Below are 18,375 nucleotides of genomic sequence, written 5' to 3' on the forward strand. Positions count from 1 at the left end.
TGGCCCTTGGGAGATGAACGCCACACACCATAGTCAAATTCAACTGGACTTAACCGTTCAAGGGTCCTTTATCTTTACATTTTAGCCTATATTTTGGACTGCACATTTTTCAGAGCAGTGGCTTTTAAATATTTCTATCCATTAACAGTTCAGAATTCTTGCAGGTACCAACAGCAATTCAAAATCCCAGTGCAATAAGAGTCCAAAGTACTGTATACACAAAACAACTTCAATTTCATTATTTGTTTTATTTTTCATATAAATAAACATTCTAAAAAAAATTGGAATAGAAACACTAAATACAGTATTGCACATAGCGATCTTTGTTAAGTGTAGTATTATTTAATTTAGTATGGCAATAAACATATTGGAGATACTGAAGGGAAGAGGATGGCTACAAAACTTAAACATGCTACAATGTTTTTAAATGCACTTAAATGAAAGAAAACACAGAAGTTAAAACAGCAAGAGACTATAGCTTACATAAATACAAACATGGGTTTTTCATCAGTGCTATTAAAATATCTGTAACTTCTTTATTTGCTCTTCATAGGTCTCTTTGTAACAACAATCTTCTCTTTTCTATTTCCCAAGAAATAACTTTATTCCTGACACTGGGGAAACAAATAAAGGAACTATCAGGAACTAACCTGAAAGACGGAAAAAATTCAGGCTGATCAGTAATCAAATAACAGGAAACAATTTCCCCAATGAATGAAAAATATATTTTTAGTGCTTGGCATTTTAAAAAGTCAATTCCTGAGGTCATAATTTATGTAGCCTTTCCAATACCTGGAACCAGAGACTAACATCTGGACAGCCAGGTATCATGTACTGGGCTACATGGAAAGAGAGAGAAAGTAATTTCAGCAGGTTAGAACTTAAAACCACCCCAGCACCTTCTATGCTAAATGGCTTTGGGATCTATGCACTTTATCCCGCCCCCCTTAAATTTGGCTGTTTTCAATAACTTTTGAATGTAGATCTATGCTACATTGTACAGAGGAGGCAGTCTAATCTAGATATGACCAATCATTCGGTTGTCTTTATTGGCCGAGATTGAGGTGGCACAAAACAACTGCAACTATTTATGTAGTTTACAGTATGGGCACTCAATAAAATGTAAAGCTGAATTAATCAATAGTCCTTGCTTTGTCACCAGAAAACTGAGGTTCACAATATCACCCTTGATCATTTGGAAGGATAATAAAAGGGAAGTATTTAGTACTTTACACTGCAAGATTCAATAGATTGGTAGGAAGTGTACTACAAGTTTCTTGTTACTCTGTAAACTTTTTTTTTAAAAAAAATGTTTGTAGCAAACCAAAGGCTGTTTAGTATCCTTCAAATGATTCCCACGCTGTGCTGCAGCCTTGAGTAGCCTTCCTTTGTTTCCATCTTTTGTACATGGATGGGGAAATTATGAACCTCCAGATACTGCTAAACTACAGTCCCCATCTTCCCTGACTACTGGCCATGATGGCTGGGGCTTATGGGAGTTGTTGTTGATCAACATTTGAAAAATCACAAATTCCCCACCTCTGCTTTATTATGTGACAGAAAATGCAGAGATAATGTCCCGCCTTGTCAACTGTAAAGATTTGCTGTGCTGAACATACCTTGTTTTGGAAATGGATTATAGTGTAAAAGGAGCAGTTTACCCATTCAAAATACAGATTACAAATGTCAATATGAAACAGACACAAACAATTCTCAAGAAGTAGCCCTAATCTAAATGTAGCACTGCAGTGTATTTGTTCTGGAAAGATCTTGCCAACAGGAATGGAAATGTAGTGTTTGTATGATAGATGTTTATAGTTTCAGTATGTTTAGGGCAGACTGAATGACTGCCTCTTACACCAGGTGCTTTAGTTATTGTTAGTATTCCTCCAAATACATTGCAAAAGCATATTTGGATGAAGAAGACAGGATGGAATGCATGGAAGAGGCATGCCTTAAATTAATAACTTTTATGATTTTGGACACTCCATACAGCAAATCTGTTTATCAATGAATGCCCAGCAGATTCTGGTCAGTGGAAACAGAAAACAAATGCAAACAGGTCAAGAAAACAAATGGGTCAAGTGATGTAGTCTCCTTCCCCCCAACAGACTTATTGAGTTTATTGAACAGGTGGACAATGATGCGTGCCGTTTGACCTTCATATTTTCATACTTATCTTCGCTTTCTGAAAATGAAAAGGTGAAGAAAATATCAGTTTCAAAATTTCAGAGCATGTGAACTAATAATCAACCATGCAGCGAGAACCCCAAAGATACAAAAAATGGATAATCTACCATTTCTCTCTCTTGCAAATAAGACTAAGATTGAAATCCAGTTAAATCAGAATGTTTGGATGCCAAGCTGAGTTGTTTCCAATACACTATCTTCAAGTGCAAGAAAGAATGATAACCATTTAAGTTTCATTAAAAACAGCACCCCCATTTTCTGTTATCAGTGTCACATGTCTGAAAACACAGCAAGCACTTTCAGCTTCTGCATATAACAGATCACTGAACCAAGTCCAGCGTCCTAAACTACAGGAGCATTTTACTCCAAATAGTAATACAACCTTGGGAATATGTTGTGCCCCATGTGCCTTTCTAAGTTTTGTGTTCCAAAATCTCTCAATTTGGGCCTTATCTGCTAACTCCTAGTGGGTTTTGTTTCACTGGAAAATCAATTTAAGTTTTGTTGCCAATTACAATATGAAGCTCCCATCTGGGAGTACCCAAAGAGCAGGAGGATTTACAGGTCCCAGCCCCAGGGAGCTTGCAATCTAAAATACACACAGGGAAACAACAGAGAAAGGAGCAGAGATGCAAGGACTTCAATATACTTAGTTACACTATGGTATAGGCCAGGGGTCAGCAAAGTTTTTCAGCAGGGGGCCGGTCTACTGTCCCTCAGAGCTTGTGAGGGGGGGCAGACTTTTTTTTAAAAAATGAACGAATTCCTATGCCACACAAATAACCCAGAGATGCATTTTAAATAAAAGCACACATTCTACTCATGTAAAAACACCAGGCAGGCCCCACAAATAACCCAGATATGCATTTTAAATGAAGGACACATTCTACTCGTGTAAAAACATGCCGATTCCCGGACCGTTTGCGGGTCTGATTTAGAAGGCCAATTGGGCCAGATCTGGCCCCCGGGGCCTTAGTTTGCCTACCCATGGTATAGGGACTCTGGGATAATCCAAAGCCTTGTTGGGAAGGGGGTGATTTGAGTAAATTAAAGGAAATAAGGGAGGTGGCCATACAGAGATGGTTCCAAGAGGCAGCTCCAGATATAAAGGGCATCAACGGAAAATGGGTAGAGTCATTAAGTGAGTTTCAACATTTTTCGTTTTACTGATACTAAGAGGAAATGATGAGGATTCCTGCTCAGAAACCTTAACAGGAGGAGAATGCTCATACATAGCAGGCACAAAAAACCGTAAGTGAAATATACTCACAATTCCAGAATCGTGCTTTTGTTTTATGTTGTAAAGAGATTTCCCCTTTTTCTGTCTACATACTTCTTCAGCTTCTTTTAGTCTGCAACACATTTAATTGATTCACCAAATCAAAACCACTTGTGAAGGCTGAATAACACGTGAAGGACAGCTCAAGGACAATATTTTTCAACATACAATAATTCTGAGGGCTTGCAGAATATAAATGATAAGAGATATTGCCAATAAAAGTCCATCTGCTACAAGGAGACATGCAAACTGTAACAGTTGCTTTATGCAAATATGATATTCCTGAATGTACTGTTCTGTTGTACCTAATGCCTCATAGTTGAGAATGAGAATGATAATACTAGATATACAAAGTTCCATTACATCTCTCATACTCTTTACATTTTAAAGATCAGACCCAATTCCCTTGGGTTTATTTATTGCTTCATATACTGTAGTTGTCTGACAAGTGATTTCTGCATTAATTCCTTTGCCTAATGATTAAATTTATTCTAAGAAACTCTTGAAATTGTTGATCATAAATCACAATGCATTTTTGGAGGTTGAACCTGTTTTACTGTAGAACATAATTCCACTTCTGACAGGAATTCTCCATTAACAACCCAATTGGGTCACTAGAGCCCCATAACTTTATTGTTAAAAACCCAGCATCAGCAGTCCATAAAGAAAATGATGGTTCTAACATGAGAAAACAACAACAACAACAGCAACAATATAAAAAGAAAATGAGAAATAACTGCTATATTTATTTAACTTATTTCATAAAATTTATACGCCTCTTGATTTTTTAGAAACCTCAAAGCAGTTTACAAAAAGATAAAACTGAGAAAAATTCACAACCATACTTTAAAACATATAGAAGTTAACATACCAAAACAGTTTAAAATTACCTCAGCTTTCAAAGAACGTGTGTTGGCTTGTCTAAACACGAATGTTTATTGCTCTCCATTTTTATGTTAATAGTATAGGAGGCCATTACTATGACAAGGATATCGGTTCCCCAGAAGATCACTTTTGAATGATATTTTGAACATTCTCATTTTCAAAAACATCTTTGAATATGAACATTTTATTGAGCCTTGGGGGAAAAACTCAGCATCTAAACCAGATGTGGACTACAATTCCCACCAGCCCTAGCCAGCATGACCAATGGTCAGGGATTATGGGTACTGTAGTCCACACTACCTGCAGGGTACCACATTGGAACAGTTGAAATATGTAATTAAAAGTGAGCTACTTGATAGTCCGCACATTGTTTCTATATCCTTAGCTTGTTTGTCATCACATTGTCCAACTTGCCTTTTCTATAACCATGAGGACTATAATTTTAAAAGAAGTCAGAATTCGCATGAATAAAAAAGGAGCCTATGGCATGTTTTATGCTATGTATGGGAGGCAGGCTGTCCTCCCCTGAGTAACGATATATCATGCTAATCTCTCTACGGCATCCTTACCATCTTTTCTGCTTCAGGTTTATTGTTCTCATGAGAAGAACTCCTTTGCTTTGGCTGCCCTGCCATACTTTCCAGACAATTGTTTTTCTTACTTACAAGCTCGTTTATTCAGATATGTAAGCAAGTGGTTAACAGTTGTAGGGAAAGAACAGAGCATTTCAGGAGACAGCATGGCTGGCTACTAGCACTCCTGGAAGCTGTCTGAGACTAGTTTAGATGGAAAAATCTGCAGACTGGTCCAACACATACACAAAGAAAATATAAAAAAACTGCAGCAGAGAAGTTATTGTTCTGATTCCCTCCAAACAGCAGTGTGGTAAAGTGGGCCAATTGAATATAAGTTAACGGTGTTAGATGGGCTCTCACCACAGACTGAAATATTAAAAGGGCCCAAAGCCACAAATAGAAAACAAGTGACCTTATCACCGAAAAGCTGTATTGTATATGCATACCTCAGTAAGAGGAAATGATAATTTCTTCAGTGCCAAACAAGGTACAGTGGTACCTCAGGTTAAAAATTTAATTCGTTCCGGAGGTCCATTCTTAACCTGAAACTGTTCTTAACCTGAAGCTCCACTTTAGCTAATGGGGCCTCCTGCTGCCGCCGTGCCACTGGAGCACGATTTCTGCTCTCATCCTGAAGCAAAGTTCTTAACCTGAAGCACTATTTCTGGGTTAGCGGAGTCTGTAACCTGAAGAGTATGTAACCTGAAGCGCCTGTAACCCGATGTACCACTTTATGGCCTAAACGAAAGGAACTCAAATATTCTCATGTTGCTATTTTGCTTGTGGTTGTTTCACATTTTATAGCTGTTGTCATTATTATTATTATTATTATTATTATTATTATTATTATTTTGGAGCTGGTTTTCATATTGTTTTGTGAACCATCTGATAGGGTAAAAAGGCAGTTTATAAATAGTAGTAAATCAATAGTTCCAGTGTGCGGAAAGGTATGTGAAGCTTCACAACATCATCACCCCCTCCCTACTGCCCCCTATTGTAATGACTAGAACTCTAGATGTGCTGGGCAGGACTAGAAAAGGCATGGACAGGAGGAGTCACAGGTGCCCACATGGCAAGATATATGAGTTCCATATACAACTGACACTTCCACATCTTGACCGGATGATGGTATAGAAGTATCTGCTTGGTGACCCACATGCAACTCCTACAAATGGAAGCACAAGTCATCGTTTCCCAGAATGTGTGAAGTGGCTCTAACATTCAATCCTGTAGTGATTTAGAAGACCATCCCATAATATAAAATCACCTCAACCAACGGAAATTGTTTTGATAGTAATCAAGTACAACATGCACCAAACAAATCACCGTGGAGGAATACCTGGGAATAAAACCCAAGTTTCTTTCCAAAATCCCAATGGACCTAGAAGAAATGGCCTAGCTTCCTCATTATATTGAATTATATTGAACTATCATGTTTCAGGGACGTGGGTGGCCCTGTGGGTTAAACCACAGAGCCTAGGACTTGCCGATCAGAAGGTCAGCGGTTCGAATCCCCATGACGGGGTGAGCTCCTGTTGCTCGGTCCCTACTCCTGCCAACCTAGCATTTCGAAAGCACGTCAAAGTGCAAGTAGATAAATAGGTACCGCTCCGGCGGGAAGGTAAATGGTGTTTCCGTGCGCTGCTCTGATTCGCCAGAAGTGGCTTAGTCATGCTGGCCACATGACCCGGAAGCTGTACGCCGGCTCCCTCAGCCAATAAAGTGAGATGAGTGCCGCAACCCCAGAGTTGGCCACGACTGGACCTAATGGTCAGGGGTCCCTTTACCTTTACCTATCATGTTTCAAGTATTCTTCTGCACACAGGCCAGCAGAATTCCTGCCACCACTCACTGGCTGTTGTCTACCAGGGGGTAGATTGGAAATGTCTCACAGTTCTCACTTTTTACTTCCTGGATTGTAAAATGGTGCCTGTGGCTCCTGTCTCCAAGCACACCTTTCCTACATGTGGGACATGGTTGCCATTTATCAACACTGTCCCTAAGTGTACCCAAGCACACATGACCACAGGTGACTGGAAGATTCCCACCACCACATGCCACTGCCACCTCATCCGTTTCTCCCCTGATTCTACAGGGTCAAAAATTGGGATTATTCCCTTCGGATATTTGCCATTTCCTGAACATCATGGGTTGTTCCTCACAAGGACGTTTGAATTTAATATTTAATATTGTCTAGGGCTGGATATGAAGAGTAAACTGTTTTGGTTCTTTTTACGTCATCTGGTTTATTCTTCATACCTTTTATTTCCAATATTAATTAGTTAAGTTTTAAAAGTATTTTAACCCAGGTGTTACTGCATGCTTCTGACAATCTTGCCCCTGTGTGCCAGACTGCACTTTGATGCTACATACTTAGCCGAACAAGAAATTAAGGTAGAAACTAGCTGAACTCTACTTGTAACTTGGGAATTAGCTGCTAATTGCCCCCTCCCTGGTTGAAAATTAACATGCACCTCATGTGTGTGTATCATATTATAATTTTTTAAAAAAATTAGCTGGTTACCAGGCATGTGGTTCAAAAGATTTTCCAATTCTGGATAGATAGCAGAGGGTTAACCTAAACAAAGGGAACTGTTCCTTGTTTCCATCATAATTAAGTTGTTTTCCCCCCAGCACTTTTACCTCTCTATCCTTCTTATTTATTGTCAGGCAACTGTATACAAAATGTTCACTATGATTAAGTCTGAAAACAGTTTGCAAGATGAATAAGATAGATACAGGGAAAAGAAACCAGACATTCCTGCAGAATCATTTTATCTATCTTCTACACCAAACACTAGACTTATCATGGGCTTATCATGAGAGAATTTCTCCCATCATTCAACCCAGTGAGAAAGAAAGCCACTTCCCTGCCACTAAGCATTAATAATTTTGTCTAAAGAAGTATCTCTGGTAGACAGATTCATTTCCTACTGGCTCCAAGTTGGCTTGGTGCAGATACCTTTACACTTTGCCAGAGTCTAGTAGTACATGACTAATTTAAACAGACTGACAAGGCTGGAATGTTCATGCATTTGGTAGTTGAAGTGGTCACGACAAGCCTTCCAACAATAAGCTAAGGAGTAGCTAACATTACTCTTTTAAAAAAACATACTTCCAGGATCCTAGCACCAAATTTATCTACTTATTAATTCAGTACTCTCTGGAATAATAATAATAATAATAATAATAGAATCCAACCACTGCAATTTCAAAACACAGCATGGTTTCTATTTCCTTTTTAAAACGATGGCTTAAAACATTCTGCATTGATTTTGCAGGATTTCTGATGGCAGATTACTCTTCACATTTGTAGATGGGTATTGAAGATTTGCTTTTAAATTTAGATCCACAGTACTTACACCCACTTTCATATCCTTAGAATAGAACTATTATTCACTAACATTAGCCACACTAGTAACATCAAGGGTTGCTTCCATGGCATGATTCTTCACCTTTTTTGCTGTTTACTAATCAATGGCAATTGTCCATCATGGAGAACATTTCCTTCACTGATGCTATAAAATTACTTGGCACTGTAGCTTGACCTCCAGATCACCTTGTATTAATATATGCATGCTGGTATCTCAGCATAGCAGCAACATTATTTCATCCCAAATAGAATCCTCAACATCTTCTATGGAGGAAAGATTAACCTACTTGCAATGGCCCATTCACATGATCCCTGAGTTATTTTGAGACAATAGTTGCCCTTGTCCTTCCATGTTGCCTCTCACACCAGAAGACAAAGATCAGATGTTCCAAGATTTTTATTTTCACTTTAAAGCAGCATCACTGAAAGGGAGAATCTAGCTTGGGAAAATGGTAAGGGGGAAAGGATTAACACCTCCTCCCCCAGTGTCCCTGCTCCAATATATTTCAGGCAACTCAGCAGCTTTTAAGCGTGTATCAAAACATTGGAAGATCCAACTTTACATTTCCCATGTAACATGTAGTCTGTTCCCTGGATTTAAGAGGAAAGGGAGGTAGTGGCAGCACACTGTCTGTGGGACCTGAAGTTATTGGGAGGAAGGGGGCTTTTTCTCCAGGCATCATGGACCAGACTAAAGAAGGGACAGAAAGAACAGAAGAGCAGACTAGTCAGGAAAGAGGCATGAAAAGAGGTCTTGAGAGAAGCAAACACGTATACAGAAGGAAAGAAATGGTGAGGCAGAAATTACCACTAGCACCAGTGGCAGTGTCTATGAAAGGTTTAATTCTTGAGCCATATGAAGTTTCTCCTTTGAGCAGTTCTGAGGGTGAGGAACTTTGCCACTACCACTGATCTTGTTACTAAAACTCAAAGTGCCCAGGCCCACCCTCCTAACCTTCCAGCCTCAAACAAACAAACAATTGCAATTCCCTTGTCTCTAGGTGTGTCATCATAAAGTCCAATTTGCTCACTTCTATTCTGAAGGCTAACAAAAGATCCGTTAGCTTACTTGGAGAGGACGTGCCTCCTGCTACAAGATTAAATGCCCTTCTTTGGAAGAAGCAGTGACAGCTTACCGGCATGCTACTTCCTATGCAATACATAGCTACACAATGCCAGACTTTAAATCGTTCAACAGCAAGCTTTAAATCATCCTGCCGAGTAATCTGTAGGGAGACATACCAGTCTTTCTTCAGAGGGAGATCAATGAGCTGTGGAGACATATTGGCCAGGAATCTCTCCTTTCATCTAGATGTACAACATGACACACCAGGTGCCAGCTTAAGTGCTATTCTTGCAGGAATGGGCAACTTTTATAGCCAAGGAAGTCCAAGATGCATCTTAGGGTTTGAAAGTGTGGAAGTGGCTGCTAGTCTGAAACAACTGAATGGGATTTGAGAAACATAGCATCAAGAATTCAGATAACTTTACTTCAGTTTCTGTTTGTGATAAAATTTATAAGCTTTAGGCTTATTGTTTGCAATTTACTGGAATTTTCCACCGACAATTTGGGGTGGGTGGGGGTGGGTCACAAACCTCCTTTATTTTAGCAAGCTGCAAAGGTTTATCTGTTGTTTTCATTTTTCAGCTATGTAGAAACTCTTACAAACATAAATTTATGCATAACTGGGGCTCCTTATATAAGGTAAGGGTGGGATCTGCCTGCACCCAGTGAAGGGGAAAGCTTTGCATCAAACTCAATGAATGAAGTGGGGAGTTCAATGTTACAGCAAGCATCACAAAACATTCTGGGTCTGCCCTTACGCCATATGGTAAAAAACTGACTCCACTGAAGTTACCAGAGCAGACCTGATGAGAAATGCCCATTGTGAAATCTGTCCATTTATTCCTACTTTCTGTTTACTTTAACTGGTTACTGATCAATATGAAGGCCTGTCCTCTTACCCAAGTGTCACATACCAATATTGTGAATGGTCACGGTGCTTATAACTCTAACTGAAGCTCTAACTAAATTATCACAAACTGTATTTTTTGCTTTTTTTCTTTTTTCTTTTCAGCTCCATCCTAATACACTGGTGTGAGTGGATAACTAAGGAAAACAATTCTAGCACCTGATGAAGTGGGCAATAATGTATGAAAGCTTATGCCATTATATATTTATTAGTCTTTAAGGTGGTATGGGGAATTCTGTTGTTTCCATGGAGCGTAGCTACAGTTTAAAAAACAAACAAGCAAGTATTTCCATTCTATCTATCTATCTATCTATCTATCTATCTATCTATCTATCTATCCATCCATCTATCTATCTCCAGGGCAGCTCCATCTGGTACACAGGCTGAGACCCTATCTATCCGCGGACTGTCTCACCAGAGTGGTGCATGCTCTGGTTATCTCTCACTTGGACTACTGCAATGTGCTGTATGTGGGGCTACCTTTGAAAGTGACCTGGAAACTACAACTAATCCAGAGTGCAGCAGCTAGATTGGTGACTGGGAGCGGCCGCCGAGACCACATAACACTGGTCTTGAAAGACCTACATTGGCTCCCAGTACATTTCCGAGTACAATTCCAAGTGTTGGAGATGACCTTTAAAGCCCTAAATGGCCTCAGTCCAGTATATCTGAAGGAGCGTCTCCACCCCCATCATTCTACCTGGACACTGAGGTCCAGTGCCGAGGGCATTCTGGCAGTTCCCTCACTGTGAGAAGTGAGGTTACAGGGAACCAGGCAGAGGACCTTCTCTGTAGTGGCACCCGCCCTGTGGAACACCCTCCCACCAGATGTCAAAGAGAACAACAACCACCAGACTTTTAGAAGATATCTGAAGGCAGCCCTGTTTAGGGCAGCTTTTAATGTTTGATGCATGTCCCCAGCTGTCCAGAGGGTGGGGTATAAATTTATTATTATTATTATTATTATTATTATTATTATTATTATTATTATATCTCACTCTTTATCACATGATCTCAGGATGAGGTACAGTGTAAAATCTACTAGCATACAAATACAGGGTTTTCCTTTACTTCCTAGCAGCAATTCTTGCATATTCATACTTTTTAAATTAGTTGCTGGAACCAACAGGATTGTATTTTAAAAGTCATGTACAGAGAAATGGAAGAGGCAGCTATAGGGTGATGATACACAGCTTTATTTTTGACTCTCCTTCCTTGGAGGTTTTTAAACAGAGGCTGGATGGCCATCTGTCATGGATGCTTTAGCTGAGATTCCTGCATTGCAGGGGATTGGACTAGATGACTCTTGGGGTCTCTTCCAGCTCTAAGATTCTATGATTCTATGAGTTAAGTGAAGCTGCGGAGGTTCTGAACTGGTGCCTAGATTTGATAATAGGCTGGATGAGGGCCAATAAACTGAAACTGAATCCTGATCCAGTGGAGGCACTGAAGGACCCAGGAACTGATGCACAACCAGCTCTGGATTGGGACTGCATTCCCACCAGAGAGAGCAAGTTTGCAGCTTGACGGTATTTTAGATACAGCATTGTCAAGTGGCCCTGAAGAAGTCTCAGAAACTTCAACTAGTACAGGTCACAGCTGCCAGAATTTTTACTGGTATGTGTACTCTAAATAAACAAACATACGTAGTATGCAATAAGCATCAAGAAGACCTGGCAACTGAGCAGTGCCAAAGCCTGAGCAGTACCGCCTCTTAGTTTCTGTCTCTTTACGTGTGTATGTGTGTGTGGACACACACTGCTTAACCACTTAATTTACACCTAGAAGTCTCAACCGAAAGTCTTAAGAAGGCAGCTCTGAACTGTAGTTATAGCAACAGATAGAGAAGTAAATTCCCTGAAAGGTGATGCTTAGTTTCTTGAGCAGCGGCCTGCATTACTGCCTAATTTCTTCCCCAAGGTCCTTCATGCTTCTTTGGCATTTTAGCCAAGGCTTAAGCACCCCCACCCCCTCCTGCAGGTTCAATGAGAGATGGCAGTTGTAGCACTGAGAAAAATAATCTGTGCTTCTCCCAATGAAAAGAAAGACAGGGAGGGAATGCATGTGCTTCTTTGGCAATGCCACCCTTCATGGGAACTTATGATAGGCTGCTCAGCAAGAAAACCTTCCAGTCCTTTCATTTCACACCCCACCTAAAACAAAAGTGGAACGGTGGCCGATGAAGGGGTTACAAAACCTTGGAATGAGCAATTAAGATTCCTGCCATCAGGTTGGAAGAACAAGTTGCTCTCTAATAGCCAGAAATCTCCCCAGTGAAGAATAGCAATGCCTAGTAAAAGAGCAGAGTGCAGTCACACTCCATAGCCGTCAATGCTGAGTTAAGTAAATCCTTGGATACCCTCATGTATTATGAATGGCTGGAATGCAACCCATTGTTCACAAAAGCAATATCTGGTTACTCAAAGATTCAGCACATACCACACTGGATTCTTTTAAAAAGAAGTTTGTATTCAAAATGAATTTCTGGAATACAGAGAAGGGTCAAAGGTTTCAGAGCAAAGTTAAAATATAGGCAGCAGGTGTAACATTTGGACATGCTGATGTCAATGGGAAGGCACCCAAGCCCTGCTAAAAATTGGTCTGAGATTCTCCTTGAACACGGAAAAATGTCACAACATTGATGCAATGAAGCAAAGCCTCAAGATTCAGCTCTGGTAAAAACTAATGCCTTTCATTCTTTGCATCACATTACTGGAGTGAAACTGGAAGACCTCACAGATTTAAAGCAAATAATAACTGAGTCGTTAAAAATACAAGCATAAGGAAACAGCTACAGACAAGCTTATTAGAAGTGCACTGTTGGAAGGAGTCTGAAAATAATAAATAATAAAACCAAAAAAATCAGTGCCATGGCTGACTCTCTGCACTTCAGTCATCTCTGGCAGTTGCTAACTCAGTCTCCTGGAGAGAAGTTTTTGAAAACTCCTTGGCTAACTTTTCTTCTTTTATGCTAACTAATTGCTAGTGTTTCTTGATTTCCAATTGAAATGGGTTTAGTTCCCTCTTTCCTTTAAGAGCTTTAGTACAAAACTTTATCACTGTGGCTAATGTCAGAAAACTAAATTTATATTCTGTCTTTAATTATCTACTTTCTGTGGGACCAATATGCCTCCATAGCCAATGCTAATCTATGAAGGATACATTTTTTGTCATACTAAATAATCCAGAAGATGATTTGAATTGTGTGTCATCAAAACTCTCCAAAATTTTGAAAGATTCCATTATTCTAGACAGATGCTACATCATCTCCACCAAACTCAATATAGCATCATCACAATATATTACAGCCATATTTTGCTAGAGGATTATTGATGTGATGATATCTTAGAGAATAAGCCAATCAGATAAGCGTTTCTTTATAAAACTAAGGGTGTCCCCATTAAGGCCAGAACTTCTTGATCAATCCTCCTCTTTAATGTATGTTGTGAGTGACATGAACTGAGAATCTTCCTGAAAGCAGTAGCTTCACGTCATTTAAGAGTGCTGTCCGTGGTTGGTTGGTGCTGATGCAGTCAGGCAGCAGTGCTGGAACTTAGTTCCATGCCTGACAAATTCCCAAAGTGTCCAAAAATATAAATAGGGGCTGTTGTTTTTGTGAGTGAAACAAAGAAGCATAACCAAATAGTAGTACAAGGTGCAAAAGAGTAACCATTCCCTTAAGGCTAGATTGAAGGTAAGTCTTACACACGTAAATGACATATGCTATTTTTTATTGAGTATTCAAGCAGCATTTCAGATTATATAACATGAATCAGTTTCTATTATGGGTGGGCACTGTCTGGCTATACAGGCTTAATGATGAGTGTGTGGAAAATAAGACAGCAATAATCTTTGGAAGTTTAGCATAACACTTGCATTGTTTTTCCACTTGGTGGCCAATCAACCTACTCAGCCAGCACACGGGTCTGTTTTAAAGACTTTGCTGTGGATATAATTGGTCACCATATTTGGGGCTGGGAAGAAATTTGCCTGCAAACAAATTGAGTCCATTTGGGATTTTTCTTCCTCATAGCAATCATCACAACTATTGGTGGATAAGGCATTGGGTTGAATCCACTAGTGGCAGTCCTGGGTGGCAGTCCTGTCCTAAAGCCTACGGGGGAGCAGACAGGCCACAGGACTTCCATGTGGCAGCCTGGGAGGCCAGTTTAGCTGATTCACGTCTTGAGATGGCCCTTAACCCAGGCACAACCTTGAAAACTTCAGGATGAACACCCAGTACCTAAATCTAAGCCTACATACACCTGTAATCAATAAAGTTGTGGCTATTTGAAACCCCAGAGTATTCTTGTGTCTGTTTGTATTGTGCCCGAAACATGGGGAAGCCAGTTCTGGCCAGACTTTACTCACCAAAAAAACTTTGCAGTTGACCCTAGGTCATCTTGCAGGCATAGGGCTGTGTGCAAAAGGCACCAACCCTCCCACACTAGGTGTATTGGGGGAGTGGGATAGCATGAATCTTGCCTTCTCTAATTAAGACTAAGGTAGTTTATGACAGTAATATAATAAAACACACAATCATAAATAACAATAATACAATCTCACCCATAATATCATTGTATTCCAGCCTAAAAACCTCCAATGACTTGCAGAAAAGGCAATGTCTAAAACATTCACAGCAAATATGAACTTTTATGTGGTTAAATTGCGGATTGAATACCACAGCTTCAGAGCATAAAGCTGGACCATAAAGAAGGTTGATCGCCGAAGAATTGATGCTTTTGAATTATGGTGCTGGAGGAGACTCTTGAGAGTCCCATGGACTGCAAGAAGATCAAACATATCCCTTCTGAACGAAATCAGCCCTGGGTGCTCACTGGAAGGACAGATCGTGAAGCTGAGGCTCCAATACTTTGGCCACCTCATGAGAAGAGAAGACTCCCTGGAAAAGACCCTGATGTTGGGAAAGATGGAGGGCACAAGGAGAAGGGGACGACAGAGGACGAGATGGTTGGACAGTGTTCTCGAAGCTACGAACATGAGTTTGACCAAACTGCAGGAGGCAGTGGAAGACAGGAGTGCCTGGTGTGCTCTGGTCCATGGGATCATGAAGAGTCGGACATGACTAAACGACTAAACAACAACAACAAAGCAGGCTGTGCAACTGTTGCAAGATTGGCTAAATGTGTTTCTATTTTCTCATCAAATAAAGAAACTTGTCTGCAGCATTTTGCAACATATGTAGTTACCCATATAATTTTTAAAAATGACAGAAGTGGAGCTACAAAACCTAAAAATGTGCAACAGCAGATTGTCTAGTATAGCATGAGAAGAGATATTACATTCTTGAGCAGCAAACAGGAGAACATCTGATGACTTTGTAGCAATCACTTAAATATTGGAAGTTAAGAATTTATGATCCATTATTATCATGACATTTGAACAGTAAACAGATATGTACAATTTTATACATTTTCCTTTTGTATATAATATTAATAATTTTAAAGTAATCAAAAATGAAGATACCTACCTTTCTTGCAAAATGAGCTTATTTTCCTTCTTCCAGAACTCTTTAAAATCAGAACTGAATTCATGCCAAATGCTGAAGAAGGCATTTAGTGATACCTCCTTCTCACTCATTTTTGGTTTCATGCAGAAATATGCTGCAGTCTCCAAAAAGCTGTCAAAATAAACAAAGAAGGCAACTATTTCATTAGCAACAATGAGAGACAGTCTCTATCTATCATACATGGCTGATAGTACTGGTAAATAAATTGATACCTATCACAAACATAGTCCTAACTCTTCTATTTTCATATTCTGTATTGAATTTGTTTAGAAAACCTGGGGTCTGGTGTTTCTCATATATGTTTCATTATGTGGTCAAAGCTTCTTTCATTTTTTCAACAAAAAAAATCAATTCTTCAAAGCCAAGAAAACCAGACTATCGTAACTGTTGATGTATCACTTTTTCATTGCATTTCAATCATTTTCCAAAACATGTCGTTGCAGAACTGACTATTGCAGTTCCTGAGCAAATTTAAAGAAATTACTATGAAATAAAGATAAATGTCTTAAACTGATGAAGCCCAATGATAGGCAGAAAATCTTTGAATTAATAACAGTGACACAGGCATAGGTTTGGAACATTGTAAATCTCTTTTGTTGAACTACGTACACACAGCGATTTGTCAGTATGGAAGACAACCTAATTGGTGAATCAAACATATGGAATTTTGGATTGTGGGAATTCCAAAGCAATCTTGCCCCATGGAAAGGGGAGGTTTGCAGCAACAGCTGGGAACAATATGGAAAAGAATCCAGAACTTATCCCTTACTTGGACTGGAAGAGGGGGGCGGGGTTGCATGGGCAGCTGAGCAAAATCATTTGCTTGCAGAATTTTGCATGCTACATATGTGTGCGTGCATGGTTGTCATAAGGCAAGAAACTTCATAACTTGGGTATCACCTCTGAGAAGGTCTTATCCTAAAGGTAAAGGGACCCCTGACCATTAGGTCCAGTCGTGACCGACTCTGGGGTTGCGGCGCTCATCTCGCTTTATTGGCCAAGGGAGCCTGCGTACAGCTTCCAGGTCATGTGGCCAGCATGACTAAGCTGCTTCTGGCAAACCAGAGCAGTGCACGGAAACGCTGTTTACCTTCCCGCTGGTAGGTGCTTTCGAACTGCTAGGTTGGCAGGAGCAGGGACCGAGCAACGGGAGCTCACCCCGTCGTGGGGATTCGAACCACCGACCTTCTGATCAGCAAGTCCTAGGCTCTGTGGTTTAATCCACAGTGCACCACTAAATGTTGTTATCAGAAATGGCCCTGAAATTTTCCTTTTTCTCTGAATAAGAAATGGCAAATATCAGTTTGCATGATAACAAAAGAAGCTGGCTACTGAAGAGAAAGCCTGTGACAAGTTGCTTTCTCCCACCAGTAGACACAGCCCAAACTTGCTTGATAATTGTGTAAAAGGGAACTGACATTGATGCCCAAACATGCACACAAATGAATGTTTAAAGCTGCATCTATTATTTCCAGACTTCACAAGTTGTGCACATTATACATGCAGCAATCACATTTGCCATATAAAGTCTGGTGCTGACCTAGGAATGGGATGATAGCATCACAGAAGAACACCAAGTTTACCCAAGGATGCACAAGATTAAAAGCATCACATTCAAAGCAGCCTTTCCAGGCACTATGTCTAAATGTAAGATAACAATAAGCCATAATTCTCTATTTGAAGCCTTTTCAACAATTAGGAAGCTAGACTAGATTGAAACTCCCACAAATAAATGCTCAATGAGTTTGATAAATAGAAGTAACATTTACTGGAGACGTGAAGGCTTTGGTTAAGAATACTACGGGATCAAAGGAGGCAAGACAGGCTTTTACACTGATCACTGTTAATCTTGCTGGGAAAGGATGGAAAGCTGATTCAGTAACACAGAGACATTTAACTCCTAGCAGAATCCCTTTATCTAAACAGCTACAAGTAATACTCAAGTACTCAGCTAGATCACTTCTACAACAGCGGATATATTTGTAAAATGCAAAAATGTCAGAAACTGGCACATAGTCAAAAATAATATACAACTATTACTTATATACAAATAAGGAGAATATGAGCTGCAATACAAGTAGGCTTAAAACCAGGACTCCTGAGGAATTAAGTTGTTTATCAAGCACAGGAAAGTTGCATTCAAAATAATCATTTGTTCTGAGAAAGTTTTCCATATATGGTAGTTGAAAGATCCCTACAGCACTCATTTATTTTTTAAAAAGAAAATAGATGGGTGAATACAAGGTTTGGCATGTTATCTCCCATGCCCTTTCCTAACAAGAAGATTCTAAAATACACGGAGGGCAAAGATCATAGCCTTGTACTTGGAGAGAGAGAGAGAGAGGGGGGGGGGGAGAATGATACATTGTTTTCTTTCCATAAGGTTTGTAGCATTTTAAATTACAACTTTTATAGCTGAAAGAAAGACTACATATTTACAGCAACAAAACTACAACTCATGTTCTTTGTATTCTGTGTTATCTTATCACGCTCTCACTCTTTCGCACACATATATAATACATACAGTAGGTGAAAGAATAACTATAAGGAGTTTGTTACTAATTTTTGAT

General features: G+C 39.7%; 1 protein-coding gene across 1 annotated transcript in view; it reads right to left on the minus strand.

Annotated features, from left to right (window-relative positions):
• Positions 1–1,305: 1,305 nt before the first annotated feature.
• FMN2 (formin 2) overlaps positions 1,306–18,375 on the minus strand; it is a 152,744-nt gene continuing 135,674 nt past the window's right edge. Inside the window, exons 16-18 of the mRNA XM_082214968.1 lie at positions 15,767–15,916; positions 3,461–3,542; positions 1,306–2,188 (exon numbers count right to left, since the gene is read on the minus strand). Of these exons, the coding sequence (XP_082071094.1) occupies positions 2,162–2,188; positions 3,461–3,542; positions 15,767–15,916 (259 nt within the window). The 3' untranslated portion in view covers positions 1,306–2,161. The remainder of the gene's footprint in view (positions 2,189–3,460; positions 3,543–15,766; positions 15,917–18,375) is intronic.

Source organism: Podarcis vaucheri (genome assembly GCF_965113315.1).
Source record: "Podarcis vaucheri genome assembly, chromosome: 3".
Classification (NCBI taxonomy): domain Eukaryota; kingdom Metazoa; phylum Chordata; class Lepidosauria; order Squamata; family Lacertidae; genus Podarcis; species Podarcis vaucheri.